At 38.8% G+C, this 20,500-nt stretch overlaps 1 protein-coding gene across 3 annotated transcripts in view; it reads right to left on the bottom strand.

Annotated features, from left to right (window-relative positions):
- CAMKK2 (calcium/calmodulin dependent protein kinase kinase 2) overlaps positions 1-20,500 on the bottom strand; it is a 158,682-nt gene that overhangs the window by 8,480 nt on the left and 129,702 nt on the right. For all 3 annotated transcript variants that reach the window (XM_075323581.1, XM_075323571.1, XM_075323563.1), the window contains 4 exons: positions 20,208-20,407; positions 2,186-2,239; positions 1,426-1,499; positions 323-410 (listed from right to left, as the gene is read on the bottom strand). In XM_075323581.1, the coding sequence (XP_075179696.1) occupies positions 323-410; positions 1,426-1,499; positions 2,186-2,239; positions 20,208-20,407 (416 nt within the window). The remainder of the gene's footprint in view (positions 1-322; positions 411-1,425; positions 1,500-2,185; positions 2,240-20,207; positions 20,408-20,500) is intronic.

The following is a 20,500-nucleotide window of genomic DNA, read 5'->3' as shown; positions in this document are numbered from 1 at the left end:
ATGGAAGCTTTAGTATCTGAGGGACACATAGGCTCTTTTGGGCCAATAATGGAATCCTTTACTACAGATCTCATCTGATTGTTGGGACCTTCGTATAGATTCTGAATTAGGACTCTAATAAAGAAATGTTAAACAAATCATCACATCCTTCAGACTGCCATCTTCATAAGTCACATGTGACTGGACTACAAGGTTAATGCATTTTTATACAATTATTCACTACAACTCACTGTGACCATCTGAGGGTTGATCCTGATTGTTTAATATTAATTTGTTACATAAACTCTATGACTATACAAGCACAGCTCCATGATTCGCTCACCTTTATATCAGGAACCGAAATTCTAGACTCTGGGTTTTTATCCAACATTTTTAGAATAAGGTACTTCAGGTCTTCTGATATTTCTGGCCTGTGAAAAGACAAAGCTAAATATAACTTACCATTAAAGGGGGTTTTGCCATCAAGGTAAATTTATGGCACACCCACAGGACGAGCCATAAATCTTTAGTAGATGAGGGTTCCACCTATGTGGCCCAGTTTTCTTCCAATAATGGGGCCCCACTGCATTTTGTTGTCAGTGGAAAAGTGATGAATGGGCATCTCTCCAACATCAGTGTAATGTGTGCGAACTCTATTCTTTAGACAGGTGAGTGTTAATTGGCATAACCTGCATCTACTAAAGATTTAGGGCATATACAGTGGACTAGTGTTCCCCAACTCCAGTCCTCAAAGCCCACCAACAGTACATATTTTCAGGATTTCCTTAGAATTGCATATGTGTTGGAATTAACAGATATGCACACAGCTGTGGGCTGCAGCCTGTAGCTGTATGTTTTATCAGCGCTGGGTATTACTATATATGAGGACCCTATGCTATTTTTAAAAATGTATTATCACACAACTAATCATAGATGCGGTCACACAGGGTGGGGACGCGGTTTGACTGCAACCAATCACAGATGCCGGAGCTGGTGGTGGGCGGGGAAAGCAGTGAATATGTATGAGAGTTAATGATCGGACCTGGAAGCAGTGTTACAGCCACACGGGAGACTCGGTAAGAAGAATTCTCCTGCTTTGCAGCCCACCTAATCCTTTCTATCACCATTTTACAGCACAATGTCCAAGTCCCCATAGACTTATATTTGGTTTGGCGTCCGGGCAGATGTTCGAGTTCAAGTCCATTTTTTTTTTTTTAAAAGACCGACCAGACCCAGACATCTGCGGGTTCACCCATCTCTAACCTTGAGGACTGAAGTTGGAAAACACTGCTGTGGACATACCATAAATGTAGAAGCTGGCAATACCCCTTTAGTAAACCATACACTGATTATTTTGTCAAACTGGCAGGTTCCTGAAACTCGCACCATCAGTAACGGTAGACCTATAACATCCAACCTAAGAAGCACACAAGAATCAGAACTTACTGGTCTGGAAACTCCAGAGGCTGATTCTTTATTTTTCCATGTAGTGATAAAATTCTCTCATCCATAAAAGGACACTGAAAATAAAAAAGAAAAAAAAATACTTTGCCAAACAAAACAGAAAAACGCTATCAACATACTTGAAATATCTGTTAGGCGTAGAATCATTTGTCAGATCTTTATTTCTCCAATCTCCAACATAGATATCCATGCTGAGCAGAGCATGCATGTTTATTTCCCTGGGGAATGGGAACTAAACCTCTCCCAGATATCTGGAGCAGTAGCTTATTTCCTGCAGGAATAAAGGCTCCAACATACCCGATCAATTAAAGGCTTCCAATACATGCAAGAATATTGTAGCCAAAATCAGCGGGGTTCAGCGAACTCATCTTAGGTGTCTAGTAACTAGGGTCACAATTTTGTTTTTACTATAAATCAGGGAGGAGGTCAGGTAATTGTGGTCAAATTCAGATATTGTTTACTTACAATGGTTTGGGCTTCTTTCTAGACTGATCATTATAAGGTTCGTAATGATAATGTACAATATATCCCATTTGAGAACCTTATATTGTGTTTGTTAGTGGTGAACAGTTAAAAATCAGATATAACATTCTGGCTACTATTCATTTGCATTGAGCTTGGAAAAAAGCTGAAAGGCTGAAAGGGACCAGTGTGTGCTATTGCTTTATATGTTTTGGAAAAACAGCAAGATAATAGATATATACATAGATATACAAAGTGGAAAAGAAAATGGCAATAATACCTGGCCAAACACAAAGCAGTACAAGGTGACTCCCATAGCCCAAACATCCAGAGCCTGCAGAAAAAGGTACAAACAGGCATTCAGGAATTAGCACTGTGCACCTGTCACACACAAACTGTAATATCACAGGATTCTGTATCCATGGCAACCTTCCTGAACACTTCTTACTCCGCACAAGTAAAATATCTGCAGATCTCATGCAGGTTGGATTTGTTATGCAAGATGTGTCATATCTTAAGAAAATACATATTATAAACTCAGTGGCTATTTTAGAAGACAGACCCAGTCTGTACATTGGAACAATAAATATTTCACTGCCAATGATCTATTTAATATCGAAGAACAAAATCATTGCCACATTTAACGGTCACAGCTTAAAGGCATTGTCTGAGAATGAATTATATCAGGGATGCCATTTTATCTCAAAATGCAGCCCGTCCTAGCCATGTATCAGGATGGGCTGCAGGCTGAAGACATACAGCTATAAAGACCTGTGTCTCAATTGATAAAAGCTATATCACCCATACCTCAGTCGGTTGAGAACACAGCTGTGATGTGTGAAGAAATATATCTATTCCTCACTGAGCACAATGGGGGCGATTATAGATTATGCATTGCTTATACAGCACCATCATGTCCTGCAGCACTTTATTGACATACAAATCTCGAGAGTTGATGGTCTTCAATCTGCAGCACATCTAGGACAGGTTGCAATTGGAGTCCCTGATATAATAAAATGTTATCTCATTCTTGGAGAACCCCTTTAAAGAGTAACTATACTTTAATTTTAACATAAATCAATAATCCATGTGAAAATAAACTTTGTAATATATCTTAAAGGGAACCTGTCAGGTGCAATATGCACCAAGAACCACAAGCAGTTCTGGGTGAATAATAGTAATCCCTGGCCAGGGACTAATCGCAAGGGCGTGAGTTCCCTTGGCTAGCTGGCCCCTTAGCATGTTAGCATGCCCCTGTGGGTGTACTAACATGCTAATTAATGCGCAGCGATGCAGCATATACCTCAGTCTTGATGGCGGCCGGCAGTGGATGGATGCTCACTGCACATGATCCGGAGTCCCTGGGATTTGGGTGCATATGCACGTGGTTCTGGGTCCATATTGCCCCTGACAGATTCCGTTTAATGAAGAATTGTGCTCCTTTCTCCTCTTGGATTGCTCATTCATTCTCAAACTTCTCAATTTGCTGGTTAAAATGTTTTCAGTGAATAAATATGTTCCCATTACTGAGAACATGACAGTTGATGCTTATAAAATTATATGGAGAACTTGCAGGAGAATTGTCTGTTTCTGCCTATAGCTTCTCCTCTCCTCATAAAAATGTAAAAAGTACAAACCTCTCAGTGATAGGAAAAAACAGCGCTTAATGAAAACAGATTTTACCTGAGAACTGAACAATAAATAGTAATCCAGTAGGAGATAGATGCAGATTTCTCTGATAATAATGTGAAAATAAAAAAAATTGCAATATATCTTGAGTTATTAAATAAAAATATAAAATGACGATTACGGTTTAAATCTTGGGGTTCATTTTAAGACCTTCATCTTATCAATATTGAGTGTGAAACATTTCTTTGACTGAACAGAAGAAAAGTTTGGCGGACTGGATTTCCTGTATAGCAAAGGTGGGTTTAAGTGAGAGCTGAAAGTGACCTTAGAAAGTTCACAGCCTGTTACTATCATCTTTCACTTTCATCTTTGTACTTCAAATTATGTAAAATGGATGACATGGCATGTTTCTCATCAGGGCAAAATAAAAAAAATTAAACAACATGTCCTTTGAAAATCTTAGAATTAACTATTACTGTGCAGAATTATTAGGCAACTTAATAAAAAACAAATATATTCCCATCTCACTTGTTTATTTTCACCAGGTAAACCAATATAACTGCACAAAATTTAGAAATAAACATTTCTGACATGCAAACACAAAACCCCCAAAATTAGTGACCAAAATAGCCACCTTTCTTTGTGATGACACTCCACAGCCTACCATCCATAGATTCTGTCAGTTGCTTGATCTGTTTACCATCAACATTGCCTGCAGCAGCCACCACAGCCTCCCAGCCACTGTTCCGAGAGGTGTACTGTTTTCCCTCCCTATAGATATTAAATTTTATGAGGGACCACAGGTTCTCTATGGGGTTCAGATCAGGTGAACAAGGGGGCCATGTCATTATATTTTCATCTTTTAGACCTTTACTGGTCAGCCACGCTGTGGAATAGTTGAATGCATGTGATGGAGCATTGTCCTGCACGAAAATCATGTTTTTCTTGACCGATACCGACTTCTTCCTGTACCACTGCTTGAAGAAGTGGTCTTCCAGAAACTGGCAGTAGGTCTGGCAGTTGAGCTTCACTCCATCCTCAACCCCAAAAGGTCCCACAAGTTCATCTTTGATGATACCAGCCCATACCAGTACTCCACCTCCACCTTGCTGGCGTCTGAGTCAGAGTGGAGCTCTCTGCCTCAGTCTTAAGATATTTCTTGGCCCAGTCTTGACGTTTTATCTTATGTTTCTTGTTCAAAGGTGGTTGTTTTTCAGCCTTCCTTACCTTGGCCATGTCCCTGAGTATGACACACCTTGTGCTTTTTGATACTCCAGTAACGTTGCAGCTCTGAAATATGGCCAAACTGGTGGCAAATGGCATCTTCATGCTTGATTTTCCTCAATTCATGGGCAGTTATTTTGCACAACACGCTTCTTGCGACCCTGTTGGCTATTTGCCATGAAACGCTTGATTGTTCAGTGATCACTTTTCAAAAGTTTGGTAATTTCAAGACTGCTGCATCCCTCTGTAAGACATCTCACAATTTTGCACTTTTCAGAGCCCGTCAAATCTCTCTTTTGACCCATTTTGCCAAAGGAAAGGACATTGACTAATAATTAAGCACACCTCATATAGAGTGTTGATGTCATTACACCACACCCCTCCTCATTACAGAGATGCACATCACCTAATTTACTTAATTGGTAGTTGGCTCTCAAGCCTATACAGCTTGGAGTAGGACAACATGTATAAAAAGTATCATGTGATCAAAATACTCATTTGCCTAATAATTCTGCACACAGTGTATGTCCCCCATCCTGAGCCCCTTCCTGGTATACATGCCCCCAATCCTAGGCCCCTTCCTGGTATATATGTCCTCTTTCCTCCGCCAAATCCTCTGAGTTGATGTCTGGACTATGGCTGGTACATTGCAACCTCTTCATGCTTTTCTTTTTCAGCCATTTTGATGTAGATTTGCTGATACGTTTGGGATGATTTTCCATTGGCATGACCCAGTTTTGGCCAAGCTTTAGCTTTTGAAAAGATGATCTTAAATGTGATTGTAGAAAGAATACTTTTCTATACTGAATTCATGGTCGACTGAGACTGCAGGGTGCCTAGGTCATGCGGCTGTAAAACATGCCCAAATCATCAACCCTTCACCATTATGCTTGACAATTATTATAAGGGATTTGGTATTTACCAAACACAGCACAGGGCAATATGGCCAAACATCTCCACATTGGTGTCTCATCTATCCAAAGCATAGTGTTCCACACGTTTTGTGGTTGGTTAAGATGCAACTTTGTAAATTTCAGCCAGGCTAGCGGCTTTCTCCTGACAACTCTTCCGAACAAGTCACAATTAGTCAGTCTTTTTCTAATTGTACTGACATGAACTTAAACATTTAACATGCTTTCTGAGACCTTTAGGGGTGCTTCACACACAGCGAGCTCGCTGCCGAGATCGCTGCTGAGTCACGTTTTTTGTGACGCAGAAGTGACCTCATTAGCGATCTCGCTGTGTGTGACACTGAGCAGCGATCTGGCCCCTGCTGCGAGATCGCTGCTCGTTACACACAGCCCTGGTTCGTTTTCTTCAAAGGCGCTCTCCCGCTGTGACACACAGATCGCTGTGTGTGACAGCGAGAGAGCGACGAAATGAAGCGAGCAGGGAGCAGGAGCCGGCATCTGGCAGCTGCGGTAAGCTGTAACCAAGATAAACATCGGGTAACCAAGGTGGTTACCCGATATTTACCTTAGTTACCAGCCTCCGCAGCTCTCACGCTGCCTGTGCTGCCGGCTCCGGCTCTCTGCACATGTAGCTGCATTACACATCGGGTTAATTAACCCGATGTGTACTGTAGCTAGGAGAGCAAGGAGCCAGCGCTAAGCAGTGTGCGCGGCTCCCTGCTCTCTGCACATGTAGCTGCATTACACATCGGGTTAATTAACCCGATGTGTACTGTAGCTAGGAGAGCAAAGCTAAGCAGTGTGCGCTGGTAACTAATGTAAACATCGGGTAACCATACCCGATGTTTACCTTAGTTACCAGTGTCCGCAGCTTCCAGATGCCGGCTCCGTGCAAGCGCAGCGTCGCTTGCACGTCGCTGCTGGCTGGTCACTGGTCGCTGGTGAGATCTGCCTGTTTGACAGCTCACCAGCGACCATGTAGCGATGCAGCAGCGATCCTGACCAGGTCAGATCGCTGGTCGGATCGCTGCTGCATCGCTAAAGTGTGAAGGTACCCTTAGAGTCTGAGCTGTAGCTCTTTGTTTGTTTGGGGTTTTTTTTATCTCTGGGCATCACACAAACTGACCTTGGGGGTAATTTTCTCCTGGGAACATGGTGAACTGTTTTCAACATTTTCCACTTGTGAATTAACTTACTCAGTGTAGAATAATTGACTCCAAATTGTGTGAAAAAAAGCAATATTACCCTTTCCAGATTTATGAGCAGCAACAACTGCTTCTCAAAAATCATTGCAGATGTGTTTCCTGCTGGACATTGTGCTAACACATGCCTGAAAGGTCCAGACCAACAAACTACCAAAACTTCTGTTTTATAGAGCTGGTTACACTTGCTGAACAATTAATCAAGGGCATTTGATTACCAGCACCTGGCTGCTTCTCACCTTCTTAATCCCTATGGAAGCAGCGACTGACCTTAATTTTTCACACACCGCTCCTGTATTTTAGTTTTTGTTAAATAAGTACTGAAGATATGGCGTAATTTGTCATGTGTTTTTCATCTGAGGTTACAGTTACCTAATATTAAAAGAAAAGATTAGAGCAATTAGTCGAGCATCCGCAGTAGATTAAAAAACTACTTTAATGAAAAAATATAAATTATCATGTAATATCAAGGTATGACTAACTGATGCGTTTCAAGCAACAGTTTGCTCTTAATCATGGCAAATATGCATTTTTGTCATGATTAGGAGCACACTGTTGCTTGAAATGCGTCGATGTTAATAATGCCTTGACATTGCATGATGTTTAATATTATTTTTTTCATTAAATTAATTCTTTAATCCACTGCGAATGCTGGACTAATTGCTCTAATCTTTTCTCTTGTTCAACTGGAAGCTGCATCAGGTTACCCGAGCACGGCATTGCATCTAACATTCTCTGGTGAGCTATGTTCTCTATTTGTTTGTACCTAATTTTAAAACCTCCTAATGACCAGATTTTGTTTTTATCATGTCCGTATATTCCATTGACATGTTTCTAGTTTCTAGACATATATATATATATATATATATATATATATTATATATATATATATATAATATATATATATATATATATATATATATATATATATATATATATATATATATATATATATATATATATATATATATATATATATATATATATGAACAACGACAAGGCAGAGTCCAGCAATAACGTGAGCAATCCAGGATGCTGTTAAAAATTTTTTTCCTTCTTTTTATTCATAAATTCATTAAAATATAATGGTCCAAGCAATTCAGAACAGCATTATCGCAGGAAAATAGCGCAGATAGGACTACGCCTTTCAGCGGTAAAATCCGCCTTCTTCACGGTCCAGAATCTGATCTGCTTTCCAAACATAGAACATTATATACATCTCACTCCCATCAGGGTAATTGCAAACATGTGTGAGAGATTTAAAAACATAAGCTAGAAAAGCAAATCAAACATGTAAGCTATCCGCATATTGATCAATATACAGCATGCATAAGAGTTATAGGAAAAGGAATCAACATTTTGGAGAAAAATACAATCAGAAAATCCAATAACCTGACCATAAAATTATTTTTAAAGTGATACAAAAAGCCTAACACAGTAGTAATAGCCAGCAACATATAATGCAACAATGTGTCAATAGTGCATAATGATATCCATACGATTGTTAAAGCCCTGTGGCATGCGGGTCCCCAGCTCAAATATCCACCTACTCTCTCTTGCAAGCACTTTTTTATGAAAATCTCCCCCTCTCAATGGTTTTTTTACATGCTCTATGCCCATAAAAGAAAAACCGCGTAAATCCCCATTGTGTTTTTTTGAAAAATGACGGGATACTACTGATGCACCAACCATTGGCAAATTGCTAGCATCTGAAAGATGTTTGCGGATTCTGGTTTTAAGGGGGTTCATCGTACAACCTACATATTGCATGCGGCATATATTGCAATTAATTAAATAAACTACATTCTCCGTATTACAGTTTATAAAAGAACGAACATTAAACTGTTTTTCATTGGAAATAGATGTAAATATTTTAGACTTATTAGCAAAACCGCAGCACTTACAAATATTAGCACCGCATTTAAAAAATCCTATTGTTTTTAACCAGTTGCTAGGGGAGATTTTGTCTGGATCTTTGAACATGCTAGGTGATAATAATGTAGCTAAGGTTGGGGCTCTTTTTGCCACAAAGGCAATATCATTATTTTCCACAATGTTTTTCAAAATATCATTCTGAGATAATAACGGAAGATATTTTCTGATAATTTTGACAATAGAATTAAACGGAGGACTATAGTTGGTGCTGAAAACTACCCCAGATTTCTTGGAGTCAAACTGTCTTTTTTTCTTAGTAGAATCCAACAGTTTAATCCTATCAATGCCTGCTATTTTTTTCTTAGCTCTCTCCAAAGACCAATTGGGATACCCCCTTTTTTTTAAATTGTTACAAGTTATTTCAATTTCTTCCTCCAATCTATCACTAGATGTGGTATTCCTTTTTAGTCTAATAAGCTCCCCCACAGGAATATTCTGAATGACATGTTTGGGATGACTAGAGGAAGCCATTAAAATACTATTGCATGCATTAGGTTTTTTATAGGGAGATATCAAGACCTTATTGCTATCCAAATCTGCGGTCAATTTTAGGTCCAAGAAGTTTGTTGATACCTCATGACTACTACTCGTAAATTTTAGATTGAAATCATTCAAATCCAAATAAGAAAAAAAACTTTTCGCAGACAAGAGACTACCCCTCCAGACAAATATCAGATCATCAATAAATCTACCCATCCAAACAATATTATCCTTGTATGGGTTATCAATGTTAAAAATATAATTTTCCTCCCACACGGACATAACCAGGTTAGCTAGGGAAGGTGAAAACTTAGCGCCCATGCTCACGCCTTGTGTCTGGAGGAAGTATCTCTCATCAAACGAAAAATAATTGTGACCCAAAAGAAACTGAATTGAAGAGACAATAAACTTCTGGATGGAATCCTCGTAATTACTGTATCTGGACAAATAATATGTGATACATCGTATCGCGACGTGATGGGGGATAGAGGGATATAACCCCACCACATCGCAAGATAGCCACATATATTCAGATTGCCAGTGAAATTTTTCCATAATCTGTATCATACTTTTGGAATCTTTAAGGTGACTTGGTGTTAATGGCACTAGGGGTTGAAGATAAAAATCCACCCACTCCCCTAGTTTCTCACTGAATGACCCTATCCCAGACACAATAGGTCTGAGAGGGGGAGGAAAAACCTCTTTATGAACTTTGGGGAGTGAGTGGTATATTGGGACAATCGGTGTTTCACAAAAGATAAACTTCTTAATTCTATCTGAAATAGCACCCATACTGATCCCCTCCTGTAACAGATGTAATAATTCAGAATTAAATGAATTAGTTGGATTTGATGGCAATTCAACATAGGTGCTACTATTTTCCAGATCCAACAAGTTCACTTTCCTGTATAAACCAGCATTGAGAGCTACAACAGCGCCCCCCTTGTTCGCCTGGACAATAAGGAGATCGCTGTTTGCTCTCAGCTCATTAATTGCCCTATGTTCAGAAGTACTCAGATTGAATTTAACCTCTTGATGTTCCACCTGGTTGTAAAGAGACACCAACTCACTTTCAATTGTTTCTTGAAAAAAATCAAGGAAAGGAGGTCTCGATTTTACTGGGTAAAATATAGGATTACGAGTCTGAAACCTATCATTTAAATTCACCCTATGCTCCAGCTCTGCCTCCCCCCTCTAGTTGTCTTAGATTGGAGACCGCTACCTGTTCACTAAAATGAATACAATTATTATCCAATGATACACTGGTAGATGATAAATCATTATACACATGAATATTATCCTCATTATAATGAACTTTAAGGTTCAAATTGCGTGCAAATCTATTGATATCAACAATAGTGTCAAATAAATTGAATTTTTTGACTGGAGAGAAACCTAGTCCTTTAGACAAAAGTCCAATATGTGAATCTGTCAAAATATAACTAGAAAGATTAAATACAGGAATCTCTGTTAACGGCGCTTGCGGAACATCATATGATAGACTTTTGGACTTATGTTTCCTTCCTCCCCTCTTGCAAGATCGTTTTTTGGCAAGGCACCTTCTTGCTGGAAGTTCCTTTTTTGGTGTTTTTTGCCACCAGTCTGAATACTGGCTACTGAAGCAACCGTGGAGTCCGTTAATTCATCCGATGTTTCTCCAAAAGAGGTATCATAATTGGCCGTGGAATTGAAAGATACCTTAAGTTTCTTATACCAAGGCTTGTGCTTTCTCAAAATGGAGGGAGGATTACTAGCCCAATTATATATTTTATCATTCTTATAATCCTCAAGATCTCTCAAGAATTTTCTTTTCTTTATGGCTATAATGGAATTCTCCCTTCTCTTTAAGTTGTTGTACATGCGGTCCTGGAATTTAGTAATGGTGTCTGAAATTTCCAGATCCTTAACAGAGTTTTTAATAGTTTCAATTTCTTTATTAATTTTAACAAGTTCTTTATCTTCCTCCTCTATAATCAATTTAATCAATTTAAGTGAACACTCACTCAGAATAATGTCCCAGTTTTTTTGAAAGTCCGCTCCATAAGCAGTAGTAGATTGTTTTTTCAATCTGAGACCACGCGGTATCATTTTCCTTTCCAAATAACCATTAAGGGAATTGTGGTCCCACCAGAGCTTTTGCTCCTTGCGTAAGGATTGCTCCAATTTATCTAATATGGAGTTAGTACTTTCAACAACAGGACAATTTTCATTTATATCTTCCTGAAAAATACTGGCAAGCTTATTGAGACGTACCGTATGGTCCTGTGTATCTCCCATGGAATCCTTGGATGGTAACATGCTGTATTCAGTTGATCAATAAAGGTAAATCCTGCTATAGTAAAAAGCTGTTCTTTGTGGAGACAAGCACGGTCAAAGCTCCCAACAGCATATGAGTCCAACAATGTAGACCAGCTCACTCCTGTGAATCACCTGGAACCTCAGCTGACCTGCTTAACTCCGTTGTGCCCGGATCAGGACGTAGGAGTCCATCCATACAAATGTGAACAACGACAAGGCAGAGTCCAGCAATGGTCTACATTGTTGGACTCATATGCTGTTGGGAGCTTTGACCGTGCTTGTCTCCACAAAGAACAGCTTTTTACTATAGCAGGATTTACCTTTATTGATCAACTGAATACAGCATGTTACCATCCAAGGATTCCATGGGAGATACACAGGAGGATACGGTACGTCTCAATAAGCTTGCCAGTATTTTTCAGGAAGATATAAATGAAAATTGTCCTGTTGTTGAAAGTACTAACTCCATATTAAACAAATTGGAGCAATCCTTACGCAAGGAGCAAAAGCTCTGGTGGGACCACAATTCCCTTAATGGTTATTTGGAAAGGAAAATGATACCGCGTGGTCTCAGATTGAAAAAACAAACAATCTACTACTGCTTATGGAGCGGACTTTCAAAAAAACTGGGACATTATTCTGAGTGAGTGTTCACTTAAATTGATTATAGAGGAGGAAGATAAAGAACTTGTTAAAATTAATAAAGAAATTGAAACTATTAAAAACTCTGTTAAGGATCTGGAAATTTCAGACACCATTACTAAATTCCAGGACCGCATGTACAACAACTTAAAGAGAAGGGAGAATTCCATTATAGCCATAAAGAAAAGAAAATTCTTGAGAGATCTTGAGGATTATAAGAATGATAAAATATATATTTGGGCTAGTAATCCTCCCTCCATTTTGAGAAAACACAAGCCTTGGTATAAGAAACCTAAGGTATCTTTCAATTCCACGGCCAATTATGATACCTCTTTTTGGAGAAACATCGGATGAATTAACGGACTCCACGGTTGCTTCAGTAGCCAGTATTCAGACTGGTGGCAAAAAACACCAAAAAAGGAACTTCCAGCAAGAAGGTGCCTTGCCAAAAAACGATCTTGCAAGAGGGGAGGAAGGAAACATAAGTCCAAAAGTCTATCATATGACGTTCCGCAAGCGCCGTTAACAGAGATTCCTGTATTTAATCTTTCTAGTTATATTTTGACAGATTCACAAATTGGACTTTTGTCTAAAGGACTAGGTTTCTCTCCAGTCAAAAAATTCAATTTATTTGACACTATTGTTGATATCAATAGATTTGCACGCAATTTGACCCTTAAAGTTCATTATAATGAGGATAATATTCATGTGTATAATGATTTATCATCTACCAGTGTATCATTGGATAATAATTGTATTCATTTTAGTGAACAGGTAGCGGTCTCCAATCTAAGACAACTAGAGGGGGAGACAGAGCTGGAGCATAGAGTGAATTTAAATGATAGGTTTCAGACTCGTAATCCTATATTTTACCCAGTAAAATCGAGACCTCCTTTCCTTGATTTTTTTCAAGAAACAATTGAAAGTGAGTTGGTGTCTCTTTACAACCAGGTGGAACATCAAGAGGTTAAATTCAATCTGAGTACTTCTGAACATAGGGCAATTAATGAGCTGAGAGCAAACAGCGATCTCCTTATTGTCCAGGCGGACAAGGGGGGCGCTGTTGTAGCTCTCAATGCTGGTTTATACAGGAAAGTGAACTTGTTGGATCTGGAAAATAGTAGCACCTATGTTGAATTGCCATCAAATCCAACTAATTCATTTAATTCTGAATTATTACATCTGTTACAGGAGGGGATCAGTATGGGCGCTATTTCAGATAGAATTAAGAAGTTTATCTTTTGTGAAACACCGATTGTCCCAATATACCACTCACTCCCCAAAGTTCATAAAGAGGTTTTTCCTCCCCCTCTCAGACCTATTGTGTCTGGGATAGGGTCATTCAGTGAGAAACTAGGGGAGTGGGTGGATTTTTATCTTCAACCCCTAGTGCCATTAACACCAAGTCACCTTAAAGATTCCAAAAGTATGATACAGATTATGGAAAAATTTCACTGGCAATCTGAATATATGTGGCTATCTTGCGATGTGGTGGGGTTATATCCCTCTATCCCCCATCACGTCGCGATACGATGTATCACATATTATTTGTCCAGATACAGTAATTACGAGGATTCCATCCAGAAGTTTATTGTCTCTTCAATTCAGTTTCTTTTGGGTCACAATTATTTTTCGTTTGATGAGAGATACTTCCTCCAGACACAAGGCGTGAGCATGGGCTCTAAGTTTTCACCTTCCCTAGCTAACCTGGTTATGTCCGTGTGGGAGGAAAATTATATTTTTAACATTGATAACCCATACAAGGATAATATTGTTTGGCTGGGTAGATTTATTGATGATCTGATATTTGTCTGGAGGGGTAGTCTCTCGTCTGCGAAAAGTTTTTTTTCTTATTTGGATTTGAATGATTTCAATCTAAAATTTACGAGTAGTAGTCATGAGGTATCAACAAACTTCTTGGACCTAAAATTGACCGCAGATTTGGATAGCAATAAGGTCTTGATATCTCCCTATAAAAAACCTAATGCATGCAATAGTATTTTAATGGCTTCCTCTAGTCATCCCAAACATGTAATTCAGAATATTCCTGTGGGGGAGCTTATTAGACTAAAAAGGAATACCACATCTAGTGATAGATTGGAGGAAGAAATTGAAATAACTTGTAACAATTTTAAAAAAAGGGGGTATCCCAATTGGTCTTTGGAGAGAGCCAAGAAAAAAATAGCAGGCATTGATAGGGTTAAACTGTTGGATTCTACTAAGAAAAAAAGACAGTTTGACTCCAAGAAATCTGGGGTAGTTTTCAGCACCAACTATAGTCCTCAGTTTAATTCTATTGTCAAAATTATCAGAAAATATCTTCCGTTATTATCTCAGAATGATATTTTGAAAAACATTGTGGAAAATAATGATATTGCCTTTGTGGCAAAAAGAGCCCCAACCTTAGCTACATTATTATCACCTAGCATGTTCAAAGATCCAGACAAAATCTCCCCTAGCAACTGGTTAAAAACAATAGGATTTTTTAAATGCGGTGCTAATATTTGTAAGTGCTGCGGTTTTGCTAATAAGTCTAAAATATTTACATCTATTTCCAATGAAAAACAGTTTAATGTTCGTTCTTTTATAAACTGTAATACGGAGAATGTAGTTTATTTAATTAATTGCAATATATGCCGCATGCAATATGTAGGTTGCACGATGAACCCCCTTAAAACCAGAATCCGCAAACATCTTTCAGATGCTAGCAATTTGCCAATGGTTGGTGCATCAGTAGTATCCCGACATTTTTCAAAAAAACACAATGGGGATTTACGCGGTTTTTCTTTTATGGGCATAGAGCACGTAAAAAAAACCATTGAGAGGGGGAGATTTTCATAAAAAAGTGCTTGCAAGAGAGAGTAGGTGGATATTTGAGCTGGGGACCCGCATGCCACAGGGCTTTAACAATCGTATGGATATCATTATGCACTATTGATACATTGTTGCATTATATGTTGCTGGCTATTACTACTGTGTTAGGCTTTTTGTATCACTTTAAAAATAATTTTATGGTCAGGTTATTGGATTTTCTGATTGTATTTTTCTCCAAAATGTTGATTCCTTTTCCTATAACTCTTATGCATGCTGTATATTGATCAATATGCGGATAGCTTACATGTTTGATTTGCTTTTCTAGCTTATGTTTTTAAATCTCTCACACATGTTTGCAATTACCCTGATGGGAGTGAGATGTATATAATGTTCTATGTTTGGAAAGCAGATCAGATTCTGGACCGTGAAGAAGGCGGATTTTACCGCTGAAACGCGTAGTCCTATCTGCGCTATTTTCCTGCGATAATGCTGTTCTGAATTGCTTGGACCATTATATTTTAATGAATTTATGGATAAAAAGGAAAAAATTTTTTAACAGCATCCTGGATTGCTCACGTTATTGCTGGACTCTGCCTTGTCGTTGTTCACATTTGTATGGATGGACTCCTACGTCCTGATCCGGGCACAACGGAGTTAACCAGGTCAGCTGAGGATCCAGGTGATTCACAGGAGTGAGCTGGTCTACATTGTTGGACTCATATATGTATATATATATATATATATATATATATATATATATATATATATATATATATGAGTCCAACAATGTAGACCAGCTCACTCCTGTGAATCATTTTTCGTTTGATGAGAGATACTTCCTCCAGACACAAGGCGTGAGCATGGGCTCTAAGTTTTCACCTTCCCTAGCTAACCTGGTTATGTCCGTGTGGGAGGAAAATTATATTATATTATATATATATATATATATATATATATATATATATATATATATATATATATATATATATATATATATATATATATATATACACACACACACACAGTCATATGAAAAAGTTTGGGCACCCCTATTAATGTTAACCTTTTTTCTTTATAACAATTTGGGTTTTTGCAACAGTTATTTCAGTTTCATATATCTAATAAATGATGGACTCCGTAATATTTCTGGATTGAAATGAGGTTTATTGTACTAACAGAAAATGTGCAATCCGCATTTAGACAAAATTTGACCAGTGCAAAAGTATAGGCACCTCAACATAAAAGTGACATTAATATTTTGTAGATCCTCCTTTTGAAAAAATAACAGCCTCTAGTCGCTTCCTGTAGCTTTTAATGAGTTCCTGGATCCTGGATGAATGTATATTTGACCATTCCTGTTTACAAAACAATTCCAGTTCAGTTAAGTTTGATGGTCGCCGAGCATGGACAGCACGCTTCAAATCATCCCACAGATTTTCAATGATATTCAGGTCAGGGGACTGGGATGGCAATTCCAGAACATTGTAATTGCTCCTCAGCATGAATGCCTGAGTAGATTTGGAGCGGTGTTTTGGGTCATTGTCTTGCTGAAATATCCATCCCCTCCGTAACTTCATCTTCGTCCCTGATTCTTGCACATTATTGTCAAGAATCTGCTGATACTGAGTTGAATCCATGCGACCCTCAACTTTAACAAGATTCCCGGTGCCGGCATTGGCCACACAGCCCCAAAGCATGACAGAACCTCCACCAAATTTAACTGTAGGTAGCAAGTGCTTTTCTTGGAATGCCGTGTTTTTTTGCCTCCATGCATAACGCCTTTTTGTATGACCAAACAACTCAATCCTTAACTGTAACTGGCTTGTCCAAATGTGCTTTTGCATACCTCAGGCGACTCTGTTTGTGGCGTGCTTGCAGAAACGGCTTCTTTCGCCTCACTCTCCCATACAGCTTCTCCTTGTGCAACGTGTGCTGTATTGTTGACTGATGCACATTGACACCATCTGCAGCAAGATGAAGCTGTAGGTCTTTGGAGGTGGTCTGTGGATTGTCCTTGACTGTTCTCACCATTCTTTTTCTCTGCCTTTCTGATATTTTTCTTGGCCTGCCACTTCTGGGCTTAACAAGAACTGTACCTGTGTTCTTCCATTTCCTTACTATGTTCCTCACAGTGGAAACTGACAGTTTCAATCTCTGAGACAACTTTTTGTATCCTTCCCCTGAACAACTATGTTGAATAATCTTTGTTTTCAGATCATTTGAAAGTTGTTTTGAGGAGCCCATGATGCCACTCTTCATAGGAGATTCAAATAGGAGAACAACTTGCAAGTGGCCACCTTAAATACCTTTTCTCATGATTGGATACACCTGCCTATGAAGTTCAAAGCTCAATGAGGTTAAAAAACCAATTTAGTGCTTTAGTAAGTCAGTAAAAAGTAGTTAGGAGTGTTCAAATCAAGAAATTGATAAGGGTGCCCATACTTTTGCACCGGTCAAATTTTGTTTAAATGCGGATTGCCCATTTTCTGTTAGTACAATAAACGTCATTTCAATCCAGAAATATTACTCAGTCCATCAGTTATTAGATATATGAAACTGAAATAGCTGTTGCAAAAACCCAAATTGTTATAAAGAAAAAAAGGTTAACATTAATAGGGGTGCCCAGACTTTTTCATATGACTGTATATATATATATATATATATATATATATATATATATATATATATTATATATATATATATATATATATATATATTCTGGGAGTATAAATTTATATATCCTCTTTAAAGATGTATCAGGACATGATAAAAAAAACACACATACACACACACACACACACACACACAAACTCATCAGTAACATCTGCCATCTGAATACAGATTTTATCTCAGAATTGATCATTTTGATAATGATTGATCAATTCTGGCAGAGAAAGCAGCAAATTTGTCTGCAAAGATATATTACAAAGTTGCTTATTTTTATGTTTATGAAATAAAAATTAAAACAACAGTTACACTTTAAATTGGGATTTCATGTGATATACCAATACAAAGTAGCAAGTATTTGTGAAGTGTAAAGGGAATGATATATGGTTTTCTAAATATTTTTAAAATATAAAGCTGATTGTGACGAGTATTTGGATACAACCTTCTGTAGTTTGATACCTCTAAATAAAATCATAAGTGACCAGTTGCCTGCCTCTAGAAGTCACCGAATTGAGTCCACCTCTGTGTAATTTATACTCCGTATAACTACTCGTACATCTGTTATGTGAAGCCCTCAGGTTTGTTTGAGAACATTAGAGATCAAACAGCATCCTGAATACCAAGTAACGCACCAGGAAGGTCAGGGATAAAGTTGTGGAAAAGAGTAAAGAAGGTTTAAGTTTTAATAAAAAAAAATAAAAAATCTAAGCTCTAAACATCTAACGCAGCACTGTTCAATCAATCATCCAAAAATAGAAGGCGCATGGCACAACTGCAAACCTACCCAGACATAGCCGTCCACCTAAACTGACATCCCCACCACTAATTAGAGAAGCAGCGAAGAGGCTCATAGTGACTGGAGGCACTGCAGAGATCCATACCTCAGGAGGGAGAATCTGTCCACTGAACAACTATTAGTCATATACGCCACAAATCTGGCCTTTATGGAAGGGTGGCAAAAAAAAAACATTTTTGAAAACAAGCAACAAGAATCCCATTGGCATTTAAAAGGCGGATAGCTAAAACTGTACATTACCATGAAAACCCCATCCCACCTTCAAACATGGTGGTTACAGAATCATGCTGTGGAGAAGCTTTTTTTTACAGCAGAGACAGGGAAGCTGGTCAGAGTTTATGGGAAAATGGATGGAGATAAATACAGGGGAATCCTGAGGGAAAAAGTGTTAAGGCCACGTCTCACTAAGCAACATCGCTAGCAACATTGCTGCTGAGGCACGACTTTTGTGACGTAACAGCGATGTTGCTAGTGATGTTGCTGTGTGTGACATCCAGCAACAACCTGGCCCCTGCTGTGAGGTCGCTGATTGTTGCTGAATGTCCTGGACCATTTTTTAGTTGTTGCTCTCCCACTGTGAAGTACACATCGCTGTGTGTGACAGCGACAGAGCAACAACTGAATGTGCAGTGAGCAGGGAGCCGGCTTCTGCGGACACTGGTAACCAATGTAAATATCGGGTAACCAAGAAGCCCTTTCCTTGGTTACCCGATATTTACCTTTGTTACCAGCGTCCGCCGCTCTCACTCTGTCAGTGCCGGCTCCCTGCTCCCTGCACACATAGCCAGACTACACATCGATTAACCCGATGAGTACTCTGGCTAGGAGTGCAGGGAGCCATCGCTAAGCGGTGTGCGCTGGCAACCAAGGTAAATATCGGGTTCGTTACCCGATATTTACCTTAGTTACCAAGCGCAGCATCGCTTCCACGCGTCGATGCTGGCTGGGGGCTGGTCACTGGTTGCTGGTGAGATCTGCCTGTGTGACAGCTCACCAGCAAGCCGTGTAGCGACGCTCCAGCGATCCCTGCCAGGTCAGGTTGCTGGTGGGATCGCTGGAGCGTCGCTTAGTGTGACGGTACCTTTAGAGGCTGTAAAAACACTTCAGACTAGGGCATATCTTCACCTTGCACCACGACAATGAACCTCAAGATACTGACAGAGCTACAATTGATTGGTTTAGATCAAAGCATATTCATGTGTTGAATGGCCTAGTAAGAGTCCAGACGTAAAACCCATTGAGAATCTCTGGCAAGACTTGATAATTGCTGTTCACATAATCTCTCAATTATTTTGCTAAGAATAGCCATACATTTTCAACCTCTAGAAATGTAAAGCCGGTGGAGATATACCTATAAAGACATGCACCAGTAATTGCAGGGATATGTGGTACAGCGTATTGACTCAGGGGAGCTTCATACAAATGCACGGAATGTTCAGATTTATATTTTTTTAAAATATTTAGAAAACCATGTATCATTTCCTTCTACCATCACAAATACTTGAGATTTTGTGATGGTATATCACATAAAATCCCAATAAATTACATTTTGTGGTTATAATGTAGAAAAATGTGAAAAGGTTCACACAGGGCATGAATACTTTTTCAAGGCACTATATATATTTATATGTATATATACACACACACACACACACACACACACACACACACACATACATATACAGAATTAGAATCTTGCTTTACCTTTCCTGAAAATATTCTGCGAGTTTCAGAGAGGGTCTCAGGAGCCATGAACGCTGGTGTACCCACTGTGTTAGACAAATATGCATCTGTTCCTTCAAACTGATTACTGACCCCAAAGTCAGCAATCTTAATGTGCCCATCATCGCCTACTAAGAGATTGGACGGTTTGACATCACGATGTATGATTTTCTGATAATGTACTGCAGGAAAAAAGAAAACACAATTATATTATGACCAGAATTCTGCCATATGGATAATAACTGCAATACGGCAAAAAATAAAAACACCCCAAA

The sequence above is a fragment of the Anomaloglossus baeobatrachus genome, chromosome 1 (assembly GCF_048569485.1).
Source record: "Anomaloglossus baeobatrachus isolate aAnoBae1 chromosome 1, aAnoBae1.hap1, whole genome shotgun sequence".
In the NCBI taxonomy this organism is placed as follows: Eukaryota; Metazoa; Chordata; class Amphibia; order Anura; family Aromobatidae; genus Anomaloglossus; species Anomaloglossus baeobatrachus.
Note: the sequence above shows the minus strand (reverse complement) of the source record. Positions and strands in the feature narration are given on the sequence as shown.